This window comes from Cryptotermes secundus, unplaced genomic scaffold (assembly GCF_002891405.2).
Source record: "Cryptotermes secundus unplaced genomic scaffold, Csec_1.0 scaffold62, whole genome shotgun sequence".
NCBI lineage: Eukaryota > Metazoa > Arthropoda > Insecta > Blattodea > Kalotermitidae > Cryptotermes > Cryptotermes secundus.
Window position 1 is genome coordinate 1,039,070 of NW_019727786.1, and position 18,277 is coordinate 1,057,346.

At 41.0% G+C, this 18,277-nt stretch overlaps 2 protein-coding genes across 4 annotated transcripts in view; one reads left to right on the plus strand and one right to left on the minus strand.

Annotated features, from left to right (window-relative positions):
- Positions 1 to 18,277, plus strand: part of LOC111864936 (activating signal cointegrator 1 complex subunit 3) — a 134,303-nt gene that overhangs the window by 25,019 nt on the left and 91,007 nt on the right. The window lies entirely within an intron of this gene.
- The window catches only part of LOC111864937 (katanin p80 WD40 repeat-containing subunit B1), a 48,492-nt gene that overhangs the window by 4,767 nt on the left and 25,448 nt on the right, over positions 1 to 18,277 (minus strand). For all 3 annotated transcript variants that reach the window (XM_023852572.2, XM_023852574.2, XM_023852573.2), the window contains 4 exons: positions 17,388 to 17,748; positions 15,982 to 16,146; positions 14,456 to 14,532; positions 11,679 to 11,753 (listed from right to left, as the gene is read on the minus strand). In XM_023852572.2, the coding sequence (XP_023708340.1) occupies positions 11,679 to 11,753; positions 14,456 to 14,532; positions 15,982 to 16,146; positions 17,388 to 17,748 (678 nt within the window). The remainder of the gene's footprint in view (positions 1 to 11,678; positions 11,754 to 14,455; positions 14,533 to 15,981; positions 16,147 to 17,387; positions 17,749 to 18,277) is intronic.

Consider the following 18,277-nt stretch of genomic DNA (forward strand, 5'->3'; position numbering starts at 1 on the left):
TGAGACTGTGTTTGTGAATTATGAATTGAAATGGTCACAGAAATATTTCTGTGGAGATTGAAGAGAAGTACATACGAGTATACACGTTCATAATAACAGGTCTCTGGAACGAGATCCAAACTCAAGACTCCAGAATACGAATCTGATGTTCTACCATGACGACGTTCAATTTTTGGAGTAAATGAGAAAAACGATAAACATGCAGGCTATAACAGCCATTCTCAAAGATCAGATTCGATACCGGGCCAACCCGAATACAAAACCACAGCGCAGCGAGGGGTGTCAAATTTGAACACACCGACTGCGTCCTATGCATAATCATTAACGTGCTCAGGAAAAGTACAAAGGTCTGGTCCGCATGCACTTAGTCACGGCTCTGTATGGCCCTTTGATATAGCACAGCCGCGCGCCCAATGGCGGGTTACAACTCTAACGACAAAGGAGCGAATAATTGTGGATCAAGTGTGACAGTATATGAAACTGGACCCTCGAACGTCTGTCCGTTGAAATTACTGATGCTACGAGTAATGTCTTCGGACGCCCGCTTACGACGTCATCAGCGGGAAGCGTGGAAAGGGTTACGGAATTAGCCAAGCGCTGGGAGTACAGAGCGCTCGTTCCAAATAATTGGCACGCCTTCAGATACAAAAAGCTTTTTGGAAATCGGTGCCAGCTGCAAAACAGAGTACACACTGCATCATTATGTTCGCTATACAAAAGATATACGATAACAAGTTTAGCGTCACAGTGTTGGATGCAGCACCTCACTATCAGTACTTACGAGCCGCTATTCCAAACAACTTGGAACAACAAATAATTGAACGATGCGAGTGATGCGTCCACCTCAGAAATTCGCACGATCCTTATGTTGGACTGCGATGCTCGGGAGCTTATTTATGATTTACTTAATGATGATGTCAGAGACACAGAGACAATCATGGTTTAGAAAGAATGCAGAAGAAACCTGCCATGGACTAATTTCAGGTATTATCCCGGAATTTGTCTGGAGTGACTGAGGAAACCTGCGAAGAACCCCTGTTCGGTTTCTCTTCTGGGATATGGTCCTGTTCTACCTCGACGCCGGAGGTAGAAGATTCGTTGGTGAATATACTACCATAGTCAATAAGTTCGTGGACTGGCCAAAAAACCGTCGTTGCAGTGCATTACAGCGGATAGGTTGGGGTACGATATGATGCTCTGTCAGTTCATCTCTCGTCACACCAAGAGGCAGTTGTGTGCAAAGAGAGTAAGCAGAACTACTGCCTCTATTGTGAACTGCAGTTAAATGCAAGTGGCGGAAATCGAAAATGTGGCAGTTTGAACAACGGACAAACATTAACTTCTGCAAAAACTAGGCAAATCCCGTAGCGAAACGTTTGGCGTAGCAAGAATTGGCTGTTGCTACAAGACAACGCTCCTGCACATCGCTATGTTCTTGTCCAAGAGGAACCGACATGGCAACATGTCACGGTTTTGCCACACCCTCCGTACTCACCTGATCTCGCACATTGCGATTTCTTTCTCTTTCACCGTCGTAGATTTCAGTCGTCCGAGGAGGTCGTCAATGCCAAAAGAGACGCCGTACGGGAATTTCCTGCCAATATGTTTCAGCAGTGTTTTCGGCAGCTATATCAACGTTGGCAGACTTGTATAGCGGCCAACGGTAACTATTTTGAGGGCCGATGTGGATATGTGTAAGTGTATATGAATACCTCGTAATATGATGCGATGTAACCACAGTCCATGAACTTAATGACTGTACCACGTATACCAGAAAAGACCTAATCTCAATAAAAATTCTCAGTTAGGACAGATGGTCTCCTGGCCGAGACTTGGAACACCGGATCTCTCAAATACGAATCAAACGTGTTAACCATTCAACCATGACGTTCAGTAATGCTGAGAATGAAGATGAAAAGGTCTTCAATGGCATGCTGTCCATATCGAATTTGACGAACTTACCAGTAGAACCACTTCTTGAAGGAAGGAAGGAAGGAAGGAAGAGGGGAACCAGAAAGACAGAAAATAAACAGAAAATCTGAAAAAGAAATAAACTGAATCCTAGTGCATTCTACTCCTCCTCTTTCTTTTGAAACAAATGCAACAGATGCAGCAAACAACCAACAAATTGCGTGAGTAGGGGAGTTTGCTTACAGGAGGAGGGATTATTGGTTCGAAACGTAAAAGGCGATTAATTATGTTTGTCTATACTTCCTGCATTCGTGCAGTCAAGTATATAAAAACGCAAGAACGGCATGACGACAGTTCTGATGGAGACAAACCATCGAGTAATTTCATACTTGACTATAAAGTGACCAGATGGAGACATGTGAACTCTGAAACACAGGCAGGATATTACTGTCACACTCTCGGCATAATATGAAGCTATTCCTACCGTAACAGCACGTTTATTTTCAACAACGTGGATCTGGAGACAAAACCATGGCGTGGTGTGGTGAAAATTCCTAACGGCAAGTAACTGGAAGAAGTTGTCATGGCCTAATTTACGGTACTACACCGGAATCTGCATGGAGGGACAGAGGAAGATCAAGGAACTTAATCAAAACTCGAACCAATCACCTCCTCCCGATCCTACCCCACGCTGCTGGGTGAATCTGCGCTAAGGAAACCATGATCTATATATACTGATACGAAATCTGTCCCACGCTGTTTGTTCAATTATCGCAATAGGATGTATATAGATGTAGTCATGTCTTGCGCAAGTGTAACGCCCCCCCCCCATTAAAGGCACGAAATTGCCAAACACAATGAAGAAAACCTGGCTGATGTCATAATTCTCAAAACAGTTTTATTTAGGCTTACACTGATACGTAACATGTTCAGATGACTATCCACTGATTATCAGGACATGAACAGGAATTAATTTTAATTTATGAACACTCGAAAGAGATTTATAAAACGAGTCACCCCTAAAATAATACCGCCCCAAGAGACTGCTTATTTTGTTGTAGCACAGGCCCTGAATTTTTCGAAATGCAAGGGAAATCCTGTAGCCGGAGCATGATCCTAAGCGATTAGCTTTGCAACGACAGCCAAAATGAATAAAGTCCAATTATGGATAAGCAATCGCTAAGAAACTATATGCAAAATATGTCTAGGTCAACTTTAAAATTTCCACTCATCAGTTTTGGGAAACAACTGTCAGCATCCCTTCTAATTTCATACAATTCATACAATTACAATTTATCTGTTCCTGACGCCACACGGATTTACTGACAACGTCGTTAAATAAACAACAAATATACACGCAACCATACATTAATGGTTACTGGTTATTTAACGATGCTGATTTTTAAAGGTAAAGTTATTCCTGTAAAAGTAAAGTAAAGCTATCCCTGTACCAGGCCGTGAAGGCCCATAGGGTTGTGAGACGTTGAGGGTCCTACATTATCTAGACAATCGGCTCAAAGATGGCGGTAAGGTTGTCAGCGCTTTACTCCCCAGGAAAATTATTTAATTAATTCCTGGTACTCATTTCTGTTAGAGGCTGAGTCGACCCCAGGGCCATAGTGCGGCTGGAAGGATTAGGTCAATTGAAAAAAATCCAGTGACCTCATCGGGACTTGAACCCGCGACCTTCCGGCTTGTAGCATAGTGCCTTAACCAACTACCGCGTGCCCAAGTTATCCCTGTACCTAATTAATCAACCATCATGGCATGAAGACGTATGGGGGAGTGGAGGTATTGCTTCACCATTCTTGATATCAGCGCTGTATGGAGGAAAGGGGTTACCTTCATGGGCCGGCCCCAGACACAGTATGAACGTTGCGAAGGAGAGAAAACCCTCTTGCCTCTGCTGGGAATCGAAGCCTGGTAGTCCAGGCAGTAGCCCGTCGCTACGTCGACCCCCGCTCTGATCATACAGCATCAAGTACTGGGATGATCAATGAAACTGGAGACACGTGGAAGGAAGTGGCAGTGGCCTAATTTGAGATCAATTCTGGACGCTGTGGAGAAGAGAAAAATCTTACCCTCCCGGGAATGAAACCTGGGCCGTCAAGCTAGCAGCTCGTCGCTATACCGACTGAGCATGTTATCTGGGAAGATCAAAGTAAGAACTGGGTGCCGCCGTCTCTAGACATTCGGACACTTCAACCAATACAAACCGTACGTTACTATGGTTTCTTCAATCCAAGAACTGCATGGACAGAGTTAAAGAAAAGTGCAAAGACAGAAGATAAAAAATAGTAAAGCTTTCCCTGTGCTTAACTAATTAAGCACTACGCCATGAAGGCGTATGGAGGAATGGATGTATAGACCCACGTTTTCTTGACCTCGACGCTAGTTTGAGGTGAGTGGTCAGATTCACGCCCCGGCCGTTTTACCGCCGGGGAAAGAGCCCCGGTACCCACTGGATAGGTTGAGTGAATCCTAGAGCCGGCCTGGACGAAATGGAGAAGTGAAAATTCTTGACCCCACCGGGGCTCCCACCCCCTCGGCCGTCCAGCCCCGTAGCCAGTCGCTATACGGACTACGCTATAATAAATACAAATAATATAAACATTTCGTACTAAAGGCTTCGTCAGCTGTACACGTGTTCCACCTGGAGAGTGAAGTGTGTGGGGGGGGGGGCGGAATGTGCTAATTGCAGGCAGGGAGGGAGGAAACCCGCTATTATCGTCCATAAAGCGTTGCACGTCACGCAACACGTAACACAAGACGGCGGAACAAAGACTGGGGTAGCACCACATGGCGGTGTAACAGGTGTGGTGCCCAGGGCTACTATACTTCGAGACAAGTGGAAAACCTGGTTCACAATAAGCCGACGGTTGTAGCAAATGTGCGTGTACTGCGCTCACAAAACACGAACAAGCATGAAGCTGGTTCACAATGAGCTGACCACTGTAAGAAAGTAGACATATACTTCGCTCAAAAACTCCAACTAGAAAACCGAATTAATGATGGACCAGAGGCTGAAGCAAGTGATCCATGACATGTTCAGTTCTTGCATGAGTGAAAGATCTGGCCTACTGTAACGCGATCACAGATTAATCTGATTCTTACTGCGTGCTGGGTGAGCATATGAGAGCTATTCGGAAGATAAACTCGTTTATTTCGGGCAACTGATGTAGGAGCGGGAGAGAACTCGCGCTTGCAAAGTAGCGTCACATGACTCATTGCCTTGCAAACCATCACATAATCGGTCACCTAGTGTTTGTTCTTGTATCTACAGAGTGAGCTATGATGTGTCCTGAGACCGATAATCCCACCAGCTGCGATATTCGCACTGTTATCCGCTTTCTTCGGGCTAAAAGCACGAGTGCCGAAGAAATCCATCGTGAATTATGCGAGGGGCCAATGGTGTAGAATATTCAAAGATGGGCGAACAAACGTTCACGATGAAGAGTGAAGTGGTCGGCCATCTGTATTGAGTGACGATCTCGGTCAAATTATTGACCAAAAAATCTGTGACAGATGGCGCTTCATAATTTCTGAACTTTCGTGAGAATTTCCAAATTTCACGTGAGATAGGGTCCCAAAATGCTCATGTGTATGCGCATAAAATGCAGAGAACGACTTTGGCTTTGTCTTTCTTAGAGCGATACCACAGAGACGACGATGAATTTCTCAATCACATTGTATGAGTAACAGGTGATGAAGCCAGGTTTCATTTGTAAATATTGCAACCAAAGGGCAGTCAAGTGTGTGGATGCACACATTCACTAAACAAGCCAAAGAAGTTTAAACAAACGCTGTCTGCCAGAAAGCTGATGACAACTGTTTTCTGGGGCAGGAAACGAGTGCTGATGGTGGAATTCATGCAACAATGGACAACAACAATGTGAGATGTGTATTGCAAAGCATTAAAGAAACTGCGTAGGGCCATTTGGAATAAAAGGCGTGGACAGGAGACATCCAGTGTAGTGTTCCTCCATGACACTGTGCATCCATATATAGCTCCTTGCACTCAAGCACTGCTGGAGCATTTCAACTGTGAGTTGTTTGACCACCCTCCTTACAGCCTTGATCTCACTGTGAGTGACTATCACCTGTTTACTCATCTAAAGAACTGGTTGCAATCACAGTGCTTCAACAGTAATGAGGAGTTGATGGAAGGTGTGAAAATGTGGCTGAGTTCACAGGTGGCAGTTTCTTTGACAAAGGCATACATATAAAACTTATTCCGCAATACAATAAGTACCTCAATTCCAGCTGTGACTACATTGAGAAGCAGCTTATGTATGTACGTATTTTCTGTATATAATAATTTTTTCTTCATTTCTTGTTTTGTTAACAACTAACCGGAGGTTACTTTCCAAATAGCCCTCGTACATCTACTTCAACTTTCTTTCTGAAGTAACATGTTTGCCGACTGCATGAGAATTCAGGATGCTTTAATACCAGATAACTAGGAGTTTACTGCATTTCTGTGTACATCTCTATATACCGAAAAGCCTAAAGCTTGGTTGGATGCCATTATTCTGCTTCCAACATGAGAAACCATTGCTGTCAGTGACAGTTGTGGAATGACTTTTCCAGATCAGTGAAAGAAGCACACATATGTCAGTCTGCATTACAGTCTCAAACTTTGCTGAATATAAGTTTCAATTTTTGATGACGGATATATTCAGGAAGAGAAAGAAACTAGTGAAATGCTATGTTTGGAGCATCGCTTTGTATGGGGCTGAAACTTGGACACTTAGGGCAGTAGATCAGAAACACCTGGAAAGCTTCAAAATGTGGTGTTGGAGAAGGATGGAGAAGATCAGTTGGACCGATTATGTGAGAAATGAAGAAGTGTTAATTAGAGTCAGTGAGCAGAGGAATAGCCTACACGAAATAAGAAAACAGAAGGCTAATTGGACTGGCCATGTTTTACGCAGAAACTGCCTTCTAAAAGAAGTTACTGAAGGAAAAATAGAGGGGTGGATAGACGTGACCAGAAGACATAAGAAGATGCTGGATGACCTTGGGGACAGAAGAGGATACTGTCATTTGAAGGAGAAAGCTCTAGATCGCATCAAGTGGAGGAACTGTTTTGGAAGAGACTGTGGACCTGTCATCTTGACAGATTACTGATGAATGAATGAATAACCAGGAAATCAAGATTTACTGTATATAAAAGAGGGTTTATCTGTGGAAACTGCAGCTAGTCCATTTTGAAAAGTCTGCCCATTTGTTGTATTTGAGATCACCGAGAACAATGCGGGGTTCTCTATTAATACAACGGAATATTGAAATATGTACGTGGGAGGGAAATGGAGTGTATGGTGGTACTGTCAATATACTTGCTGTTACTGTAGTTTGTAAAGTATCTGTAGGCTAGATCACTCAATCACTGAGTGTTAAAGTTAGTCAAGTTGTGACTGAATGAAACGCACCACTGTTGCCTAGTGGTGAACTAGACAAATAATGGCCACTGTAATGCTCTCTTTCCAAGTAAAGAAAAAGTGAGACTAGGTATTCTTGACTGAGTCTGTTTCTTATAGTCAACCTTCACTAAAAATATTTCCTGTATATAGCAGCACCAGTTAAATTTCAACAGCTTTATGTTAGTCTTGGTTAAAAGGCAACAGTTTGCATACACTGCTGCAAAGGCACAGATCTTTACTTAAAAGTAATGAGCTAGCAGTTTTATTTTATTGAAACAAATGTTTTTCTTTCTGCCTAATAAATAAAGAGGTGACATTAGAGAGTTGAAATCAGACACAGACTAAATTTGATGAATGTTTCATCTTCTAGTCTGCTATCTAACAACATAAAGATTTAAATACAAAAGGGCTGCAACAAAGGAGTTCTGAAATTCTGAACCCCACTTACAGCAAGCAACCACCAACTGCTGTCCTATGCCAATGAATTATTTAAATTGCATTGGTATGTAAGTTTCTGATCAGAGAGTATAAATTTACAAGCTGTACATTCTAAACTGATGCTCTAAATCTTCAACATGGATAATATGCCACTTTACAACTCACAAAATAATTTCCTACATAGTCCCTGTTGAGTCTAAGGCACATCTCTTACCAACATATGAGCCCTTGTATTCCCTGTCTATAGAAGTCCTGTTCTTTCAAACAGTGCTGCACTGATGTTTCTATATTGTCATCAGTTTTGCATCTATGGCCTCCCATGAAAGTGTACCAGAAACCAAGTCATCCTGGTTGTTATGCACACTTCAAGTCCAGCCACCCATATCACATAAAAAGGGAAGTCGGTCATAGTTCGATCAGTCAAGCTAAGGTCATATATCAAGACCAGAAGGGTTTCAACAGTGAAATTAAGAACAAAGGACATGATCTGTTGCTTAGTGAATAATCACAATCTGTTGACTCTGTAATGAAGCCACTGGGAAGCAACTTTCCTTTGGATACAATATACTAGGACACTGTCACTATTCCGTACGTTAAGGGTACCTTTGAGAAATTCAGACATATTGGAAACCGTTTCAATGTCAGGGCCAATGGCACATGATATCAACCAAGCGTTTCATTATTTCTCTATTTTCTTTCACATTTTCATTATGCTGTAATATCGTCAGGTGCTTTTGATTGTCAAGTTGACAGTCAATATGAGATTTCCCCAACATAGGTTGCATTGTTGAAATAACATGAGTCTGAGAGTTCTCATGTCATTTCAGTGCTTTATGAAGATTGTTGATATCACCAAACCCAGTCTTGTTCCATAAAATTTTTCAATGATAAACAATAGGCATGGCCAACAAAACAATTTTCCTATATTACCGCAACTGGATAGCCACTCTGTTTTAAAATACTGTTCCAAATTAAATTTACTCACACATAATTTGGTTTGTGCTTTAAGTTCTGGCAACGCGCACGTCGGTTGTCCTCTTTCTATAATTATTTTCTTTTCAGAAAACTCCCTGCTATTAAACTTCCGTTTTAAAAGGCTTTTGATTGCACAGTCGCAGTCGCGTTGTCTGCCAGCATTCATTTTAGCTGTACCCTGTGCATGTAGTCTAATCACGCCCCTGCCATTGTACCACACTATGACACTTGCTTCCCTTAAACACAGATAGCTTCTTTCTGATGCATCAAAATACAACCACAAATACAATCTTACGCCATCTAAATAATACACTTAATATTTTAATAACACTTAATGTTACCTATAACACTCATCAAGACTGAAATCACACATACACAGTTAATTTTCACATAACCATCGAAAGAACACATTCCTTCGTTGGCCTAGCCAGCAAACCGAAATTTGCTTCCCTTGGCCCCTTTGGATTAGACGAATTATTACGAAGATTAACGAAAGGAACCTTGGTCTGTCCCACCAAGCAGAGGAATGGAGGAGGAGGAGGAGGAGGCATGTGGCCTTGAGCAGGAACATGCGCTAAATGACAATAATCACATCCTTATTATTCAAACTGAATTATTTATATATGACTTCTTTTCATTTTGTTTAACTGCGGAAGCAATGCTTCCCTTGCTTCCATGCACGGCACACCACTTCAGTCAATCCAGCTTGGATATCTCCCATTACCACAGCTGACATCAAAGACGCACAATTCCATCCATTGTAGATTAAGTGGGAGAATTTGTGGCTTTCACATTGCTACCATACAGAGAATTTATCTCTCTAGTGACGACTTCTATTCTGATAATATTTTGGTGCTAGGCCTCATATGTGTGGAGTTTTTTTAATGTTTTTAATGTTTTGTCTTAACTCTCGCATGCCAATTGTGCTGTGCTTGGTTTGTATACACTATCTTGTGTTGGTGCAGGTGTTCAGAGATAGGGACTAGCTCTACTGACTGGGCCTAACTGAGTAGGTTTTACCCGAAGATGGAGACAGAATCCAGTCTTTGCAAAATTGTGATTTAAATAAAAACAGGATGATGGATAATGTCCAGAAATGTAATATTTGTATCCCTACATATGCTGATTTCTTCTGGGTCCTGCACCACTCCTAGGAACAGCCATGAATTCAGATATCTGCTATCAAGATAACAATCACACACCAGACACACTATGTTTCCTGATTAAGACTACAGAACAAGGCCTTCATTGAAAAGTTGAAAGTGAATTATCCAGTTAAGAAATCACTTACTTTAATGGAATCTTAAGGTCAGCACTTCTTTTAAAACAGCTTCAGTTATTCAGTATAGAGGGGGTGGGTTTCCCCATGCACCACGACTAATAGTCTATTGTATGTCCCCCTTTAATTTCTACTGTCTCCATACCCTACCAATACTGGTGCCCACTATCTCCCCTTTCCGCCAGTGAGGTCGGCCCTCTACTGGCATTGGTACCCGATAACTTCCCCATCTACCGGAAGCATTGGAAACTACATGGGCAGGAAATATTTTGCCTAATTTTGCTGAGGTCTCCTAGAGACATGAGGATCTTTTACGTGCCGTAAATCTACGACACGGGACCCATGGCTTAAAGTCCCTCCCTGAGGACTTTTCCGCCCTTAAAAATTCCACGACCTCCGCCGGGTTTGAACCCGCGTACCTTGAGTCATGAGGTGGGAACATTACCCCTAGACTACGGAGGCTGCTCTTAAAACAGCTTAGTTCTGGATCATATCCTGAGCCAGCAAATTCAGCCTATGATGCCTCTTACTTCTCTGTCCTGCTGAATTCTTACGGACACTTTGTTAATAAACATCATTTCTAGTGTGGAGAGACTGTCTCTACCAAAATTTAGATTAAATCTGCTTAAGTTTTGGTTTGATTTATTTAAGATGCTGACAGTTGCTAAACCAACGTCATCAATTTGTCTTTAAAACAACTCATCAATCCAACAACTCCCTAAGGAGACTGCAGTTCTCACATTAGGGATAGAAGATAAATACTGTCACATGTCAATCAACATGTTGAACATCTTTAACACGGTTAATGAACCCTGAAAATAACTTCTAAATTAAAGATATATCAACAATGAATTTCCAGGATTTCAGAATCTGGACTAACATTTAGCAACAATGCATAACATTTATTTGTTGGCATATTGTGTGCTCCAGGTGGCCAAGTAGTGCAGTTTTAAATGGATAATTCTTTAACACCTCCCCAGTTAAAATATAGCTACCAGGCCTGTAGAAGAGGAAGATTTAAAATTCCCTACTCCCCAACAACAGACACTTACTATAAATTTAAAACATGATCCCCACTCCTGCATATACTGGCAGTACCCATATTCTCAGATGTTAAAGACTAAATTTAACTCCATCATTCTGGATTATTAAATGCAGTATTAATAAGGAACTGACTGCCTCTGTGATTTAGTGGCCAGAGTTCCCGAGTTCGACTCCCAGTGCTACCAGATTTTCTGAGAAGTGGTGGGTCTGGAACAGGATCCACTCAGCCTTGTGAGGATAACTGAGGAGCTACATGAATGGAAAAGTAGTGGCCCCAGTCAAGAAAACCGAAACTAACAGCTGTGGAGATTCGTTGCGCTGCTCATGCAACACCCTCTATCCACTAAAGTTGGCACTAACTTCGCCAATATGGGGCGGTTCCTCAGTCAGTATAGTTCGCTTATGGACTAAAACCCCACAGATTTTTTTATTAATATGAAATTAAATATTACTGTAATTTATTGAAGATTAACTACTGATCAATAATGCCAGGGTAGACCAATGTCTGCACGTAAGAGAGAAGTTATAAAATTCTCTTTACTGCCACCAGTGGTTAAAAAATTACAGACAGTCTATTCGAAACAGAGTAAAAGAAACTGAATACTTACATTTCATATTTACTCTGGATAAGGTCATAGATCGCTGGGAGAAACGCAACACACAAGTCAAGGTTCCAAACAGACCTGAAAATATAACAAAGAAGGATGTCTCACTTGCACTGAAGTCATGCATTCATGTCATACTTCAACAGGCTGTGTCAGCTTAGATGATTGCATGCTGCCTTCTCACTGTGGAGACTTGCTTTCAGCCCCACGGCAATCTGTATATACAAGTGGCTAAGTTCTAACTGAGAACCTCAGTTTTGTCTTGCCAATCACCATTCCATCACTGTTTCTGAAATGTGCAACAGCTGCCCAGCCAGCATGTTACAACTACAGTCCTCAGCTGGAACAGCTGGGAAACGTGTGTGTAATAGTAATATTGTGTCAAGTAGACAGACACCCGTGGAACTGCATGCAGCCAGCGTAAAGATAATTTTATATATATACAGAAATACTTTAGACCCATTANGAGAAACTCCTGGCATACAAAGCATATTCAAAGGCCTGAAAGTTAGCAACAATACTACTTTGTCCAAGAAGTATCTGGCCTTGGACCAGAAAAACAAAGTTCTGTATCTTGGTGGTTACAATACCTAATCCCCTTCATAGTAGGCCCCTTGTGACTCCACACACTTAGCCCAGCGGTCCTGCCATCGCTGGAAGCAATTCTGGAAGGCTTCTGCAGCTGCCCCGTCACATTCTGTATGATGTCCTCACGGTTGTCAAAACGGGAGCCTTTTAGTGGTGTCTTCAGTCTCAGGAACAGCCAGAAATCACAAGGAGCCATGTCAGGAGAGTAGGGAGCCTGGCGAACCTGCAGAATGCCATGCTTACCCAGGAAACCATGGATCAGGTGTGATGAATGAGCTGGAGCACTGTCACGATGCAGATGCCAGTTGTGTGCGTCCCACAGCTCTGGTCTCTTGAGCTGAACTGCATCATGAAGATGGCAGAGGACTTCTTGGTAGTATTCCTTACTGACAGTTTGGTCTAGTGGTGCGTACTCATGATACACAACACCCAGTTAATCGAAAAAACAGTCAGTATCACCTTCACACTGCTCCGAACCTGTTGTGCTTTTTTGGGCCTCGGGGATATTCGATGCTTCCATTGTGACGTCTGGACCTTGGTTTCCGGGTCATATCCGTATACCCATGACTCCTCAACAGTGATTACAGTCTTCAGAAACTCAGGATCCCTGTTGGCGCACTCCAGCATGTCCTGCGTGACCTCAAGGTGGAGTTGTTGCTGCTCTGGCAAAAGTAACTTGGGCACAAATTTTGCCGCCACTCTTTGCATGCCCAAATCCTCAGTTAAAATTGTGTTTGCAGAACCTCTGCTGATCTGAACCTCATCAGCAACTTCGCGGATGGTTAAACAACAGTCCTCCACGATCAGTGTCTGCACTTTTTCTATGACATCAGTATTTTGGCTTGTTGACGGTTTACTGGAATGCTGGTCACTGTCCGCTGACATACAGCCATCTTTAAAGCGGTTGAACCACTCTTTAATTTGAGTGACCCCCATTGCATCATCGCCGAAAGCCTGCTGAATTTTGCAGAATATTTCTGCTTGGGTATCCCCAGTTTCTGACAAAACATAATGCACTATCACTGCTCCAAGTGTCTGTCATCTTGAGCGAAACGAGAATGCGACAAACATATGTTACACCACTTCACTATCTGGCAGCCACAGACGCATCCGGCTGTGTTGCAAGTCAGCAAAATATCACGCATGCGCATGAAAGTCCTTTCTACTACTATGCTCAGTTTCCCCACCCCTTTGGCCATTACTTATAGAGGCAAAAAATAAAGTTGGATACTTTTTGAACAGCGGTGTACTACTGGACTAGCTATGTTGCACACTTTTAACCTTAGCATTACACAAAGTTGAGAATTAAGGTTGAGGCTCAAATAATTCTATCCTATAGGATCTCCTGGACAGGATGCTAAGTAGGCCCCAGAACTGGTCTGGACAGGCAATGAAAATAAAAATCGCTTTCTCAGCCAGGATTCAAACCCCAATAATCTCTGCCAGTCACTTCACTGATTGAACTATCCTGTCTCATCTCACCAAATGTTGATAATATTTATTACTTTCAATCACACTGACCATAATTAGCTTTGCAAAATATCTCAACAGGAGAGAAAGTATCCATTTTATAGTACATGTAACAAACTTGAGGAACACATGTACAACTCTATTTATGGGTGGCCACATTAATTGCATAAAGTAAATGCATATAAGTAAAAAATACTGCTACAGAGACTTCGGGTTAAAATGAAGGTTACATGCCTGACAGACTTTTTTGAATGGCAAACTCAATGGCCGATTCTTCTTGTTATTTAAATGTGAAGTAACATTGTAACAACATTAAAAAGTAACTCCTTAATTGCTGGCTTAATTTTATGCTACACTTCTCTCATTAACCTTGGAAACATTCATTTACTGAAAGGTGACAATGTCTCCCTGGTCCATGGACTGGGAAAATGTCAAGTTGGGAAAAAGAAACACAAGTTTAATTTTTCTCAGAGCAATAATGCATATTTGAGCATGGTCAGGAACATTATGAAGACATAGTATGATCTTAAAGTTTAACTAGATCTCTGAAACAAGTCAGAATGTGGTGACGGGTGTGGAATAGTCATGATGATACATCATGCATAAATATGAAAAGATAATAAGATTAAAATCATATAAATACAAAATGTGAAAACTGAAAAACTGTAAACTGGGATATGCTTGTATGGGAAAGTGCAAGGATGAAAAAATGAGACACTTACTGTCGGAGCATCATCACACCCAGTATATCCACAATAACAGACAAATCTTTCATTGCCACCGCTGAATCAATAGCTGCCTGAAAATAAAGAAAACATTTATCAAGGAGAAAAGTAATACAAACCAAACAATCCAATGAGCCATGTTCATTGTAATTTTCTGAACAAATTCTATGGCCATATCATCTGATCTATAAGGGTAATAAAGTTCTTGATGAATTTATTACAATCAACAGATTTAGCTTTTATTTGTGTTTTGAATAAAATACACAAAATGAACACAGAATGGGGAGGTTGTGGCAGGACCATCTATCGATCAATCCATCCATCCATTTGTTCATCCACATGTTTTATATCTAACATCACTCGACATATTTTGATGGTGGTGACGGTGACTGGTGGAGAGCATATTTGTATAAAAAGTTGAGAGCAAATTTAATTCTGACTCATACTTCTCCAAATATAATCCCTATTACATATGTCTCTCAGATAAAAAGACCACTGATGCAGTTGCATATGAAGAAACTTTCTTGCTGTCTCTGCACCTGGACTTGCTACACTGAACACCCATACTTTATCCATTAGGTATTGGGAGTGAAGTGGCGGAAGCATGAAATTAACCATTCACCTCAACCCAGTAGTTATCTTAAAACATTCACCACCAAAATGACTGAAGTCAGTATGTCAGCTAACGCTGCTCACATCAGCTTCAGACAATTTAGCAAATCTCATGATTTGAATAAAACTGTGTTGGATGGCACCACCTATGAACAGGTATTACCTGAGGAATATTTTAGATCACTAGTCCTATCAGATGCTTGGGACATATTCTATTGTTGGAAGGAGACACTATGGACCTACAGAAGGTAAAGGCTGTATGGGACTGGCCACTGCCAAAAGACAGACACAAGCTCAGAAGTTTCCTTGATCTGTGGAGCTACTACCGGAGATTCAAAGTAGCATTTGCTGACATCACAAAGTGACTGACCCAACGTAGTAAAGACAAGTAGCTGCACGAACACACAGAGACTACACAGAATAACACTGGCACAGTACTAGAAACAAGAAGTAGCCGCTGCAGCACTATAGACATAGGGCGAGTAACCCTGACATTTTTAAATTTTAAAATTTAGAGGAAAATTGAAAAGATTTTAAAATTAGAACTGAAGATTTTATAAGTGCTAATTCAGAAAAATCAAAATTGACGTGTGTAAATAACAAAGACATCAACGAAGTAGATTTTGGTAATGACAACGAAAGGAACAACCAGCAAGACCTGCGTTTTTAAATTTCAAATGTTAAACTAAGTGCATTGTGACAGATATGTGAGTAATACGCCTGATGATGGCCATTTGTGGCCGAAACACGTAGTGTGTAGGGGAGAGCAAAACGAAAGACCTATAATACATGGTTTGCACTGAAGACAGAGTTTGTATCATGTAGCATATGGAGTGCAACAGGATGCTTAACTATAATATAATAACAAGTTGGTTGGAAATATGTATTCAATGTAAGGTTCTGACAGTTACCTTTCTCTCTTTATTGCGCCATATGGAACAAGTAATATTCAGGTTCCTCTGTCGACTGGTCAAAATTTTCATCATACGGTCATGTCCTCTCCTCAAAGTTGACATTGACTCTTCTTCATCCTCAGGAAGTGTCCGCTGGTAGCCTAATGTCTTCAAGCAGTTCTTCTGCATACATGACAATCAAACATCAGTCAAGTAAAACAAAATCAAAGTAGCAGAATTTTTATTTATATTGTACCTTTTTTACTGTTCTTGCAGCTCCCGATAATAATGCCCGGTAATTGTTTTCATTTTACACCAATGGCCATACAGTTTCAGGCATGCAAACTATTAGGCTCAGTGAACACTGGAAACACAGTATTTGAAACTCACTTATAGCAATGATGTTTGAGGACATTTTCATCACCACCAATCATTATAAAGTAGCTGGGATTTCACAGTCAGTATAGGGACTAGCTATGGGCTGGACGACTGAGGGGTTGGAGTTCAAGTCCTGGTAGGGCCAAGAATTTTCTCTTCTCCATGTCCTCCAAACTGGCTCTGGGCTCCACCCAACCTCCTATCCAATGGGTACTGGGGGCTCTTTCGCCAGGGATTGAAGCTGACCACTCAAAATGTGGACATATACATCCACTTCCCCATACACCTTCATGGTGTAGTGCTTAATTAGTTAAGCACAGAAACTTCACCTCACCAATCATTATAATCATGCTACAATCTTACTTAGATGAGTCCATATTTATAGCTAAATGGTCCTGAGAAGTAATTGTTGACTTAGAAAATAGGAAGACAGTGAAGAAAAAATTGCCTTCATATAAAACTGCCTTAAAAATTTTATACATAAAATTTAATCAAACTTTCAATTCCATGAACACATTCAGATCATGAGGCATTTTTCTATGTAATGACTGTATCACTGGCAGAATCTGCAGTAAAATAAACCAAAACTTGTTAAATAATGTAAATAGTGATACTAAACTTCTCCACCAGATGTGAATATACTATGTGTAAGCTTCACAGAAAATGTATGCATGCAACTTGATGAAACACCAAGATGGGTGAACACACCCTTCATGCATTTATGTGCTGTCAGTAAAGAAGGCAGTTTCACAGCATCAAACCCATATATACTGACAGACATGAGTAAATGACATGTCAGTGTAGCCAACAGAACAAAGTAAAAAATTTCAATATGTGTAAAATACAAGAATTTTCAACATCTCTCGCTTAAAATAACTCATTCACATTTTGCATCACTTAGAATTTTAATTCCTTACAGCACACACAAACAATAAAAGGCTTAACCTAAAGATAGCTGAGAATCCCCATATAAAAACTAATGTTACTAACACCTTGGCATAAATTGCATTATATTAAGTGAAAATATTATATTCTGAATTACTTACTGGTAGAAATTCTTCCAGATCTAGGTCAAAGGATTTGTCAGACATCACTGGTATAAAATCATCCCTTTCTTTCTCATCGCTGTCTCCACCTAGACTCGATGAACACTCTTTTAACCTGGCTTGAGAAACACTGATCTCCACTGGGAGTGAAGGTGATGCTACTGGTTTATGCACTGTCGTTTTTGCAGTTGCTGGTTTGCTATATGCTGGGGCTGTAGTTGAATTCTGCACATGGCAATCAGATTTGAATGTTTCAGGGTTCAAAGCTGCCAAGTTCCGACTCAGAGAAAGAGATCTTGCATATGAAAGGTCCAGCTGGTTTAGTGCTGGCTCTGATGGGCTGTAACGCATGTTACTAAGTCTGAAATCATGTTACAACACAATCAATAATGAGATTTGCCAATTTTAATATTATGTGATTATACGTAGGTCAGTTAAAAAGTCAAAAGTACCATTTGAAAATGTGGCACAGTTAATATACTTGGAAATGACAGTAACAGATCAAAACCTGATTCAGGAGGAAATTAAGAAGAGACTGATTCTAGGCAATGCTTGCTACCATTCAGTCTAAAACCTTTGTCTTCTTGTCTACCGTCTATATATGTAGAAAGTACAATACACAAAACTATAATTTTGCCTGTACTTCTGTACGGTTGTGAAACTTTAACATAGAGAGGGTGTTTGAGAATATTTGGACCCAAGAGGGATGAAGTGATATGAGATTTCAGAAAACTGTATAATGAGGAGCTTCTTAACTTGTACTGTTTGCCAAGTATGATTAGTACAATCTAGTCAAAGAGGATGAGATGGGCACAGCATGAATGGGGGTGAGAAGGAATGCATACAGTATTTTGGTGGGAAACCCATAAGAAAAGAGACTATTAGGAAGA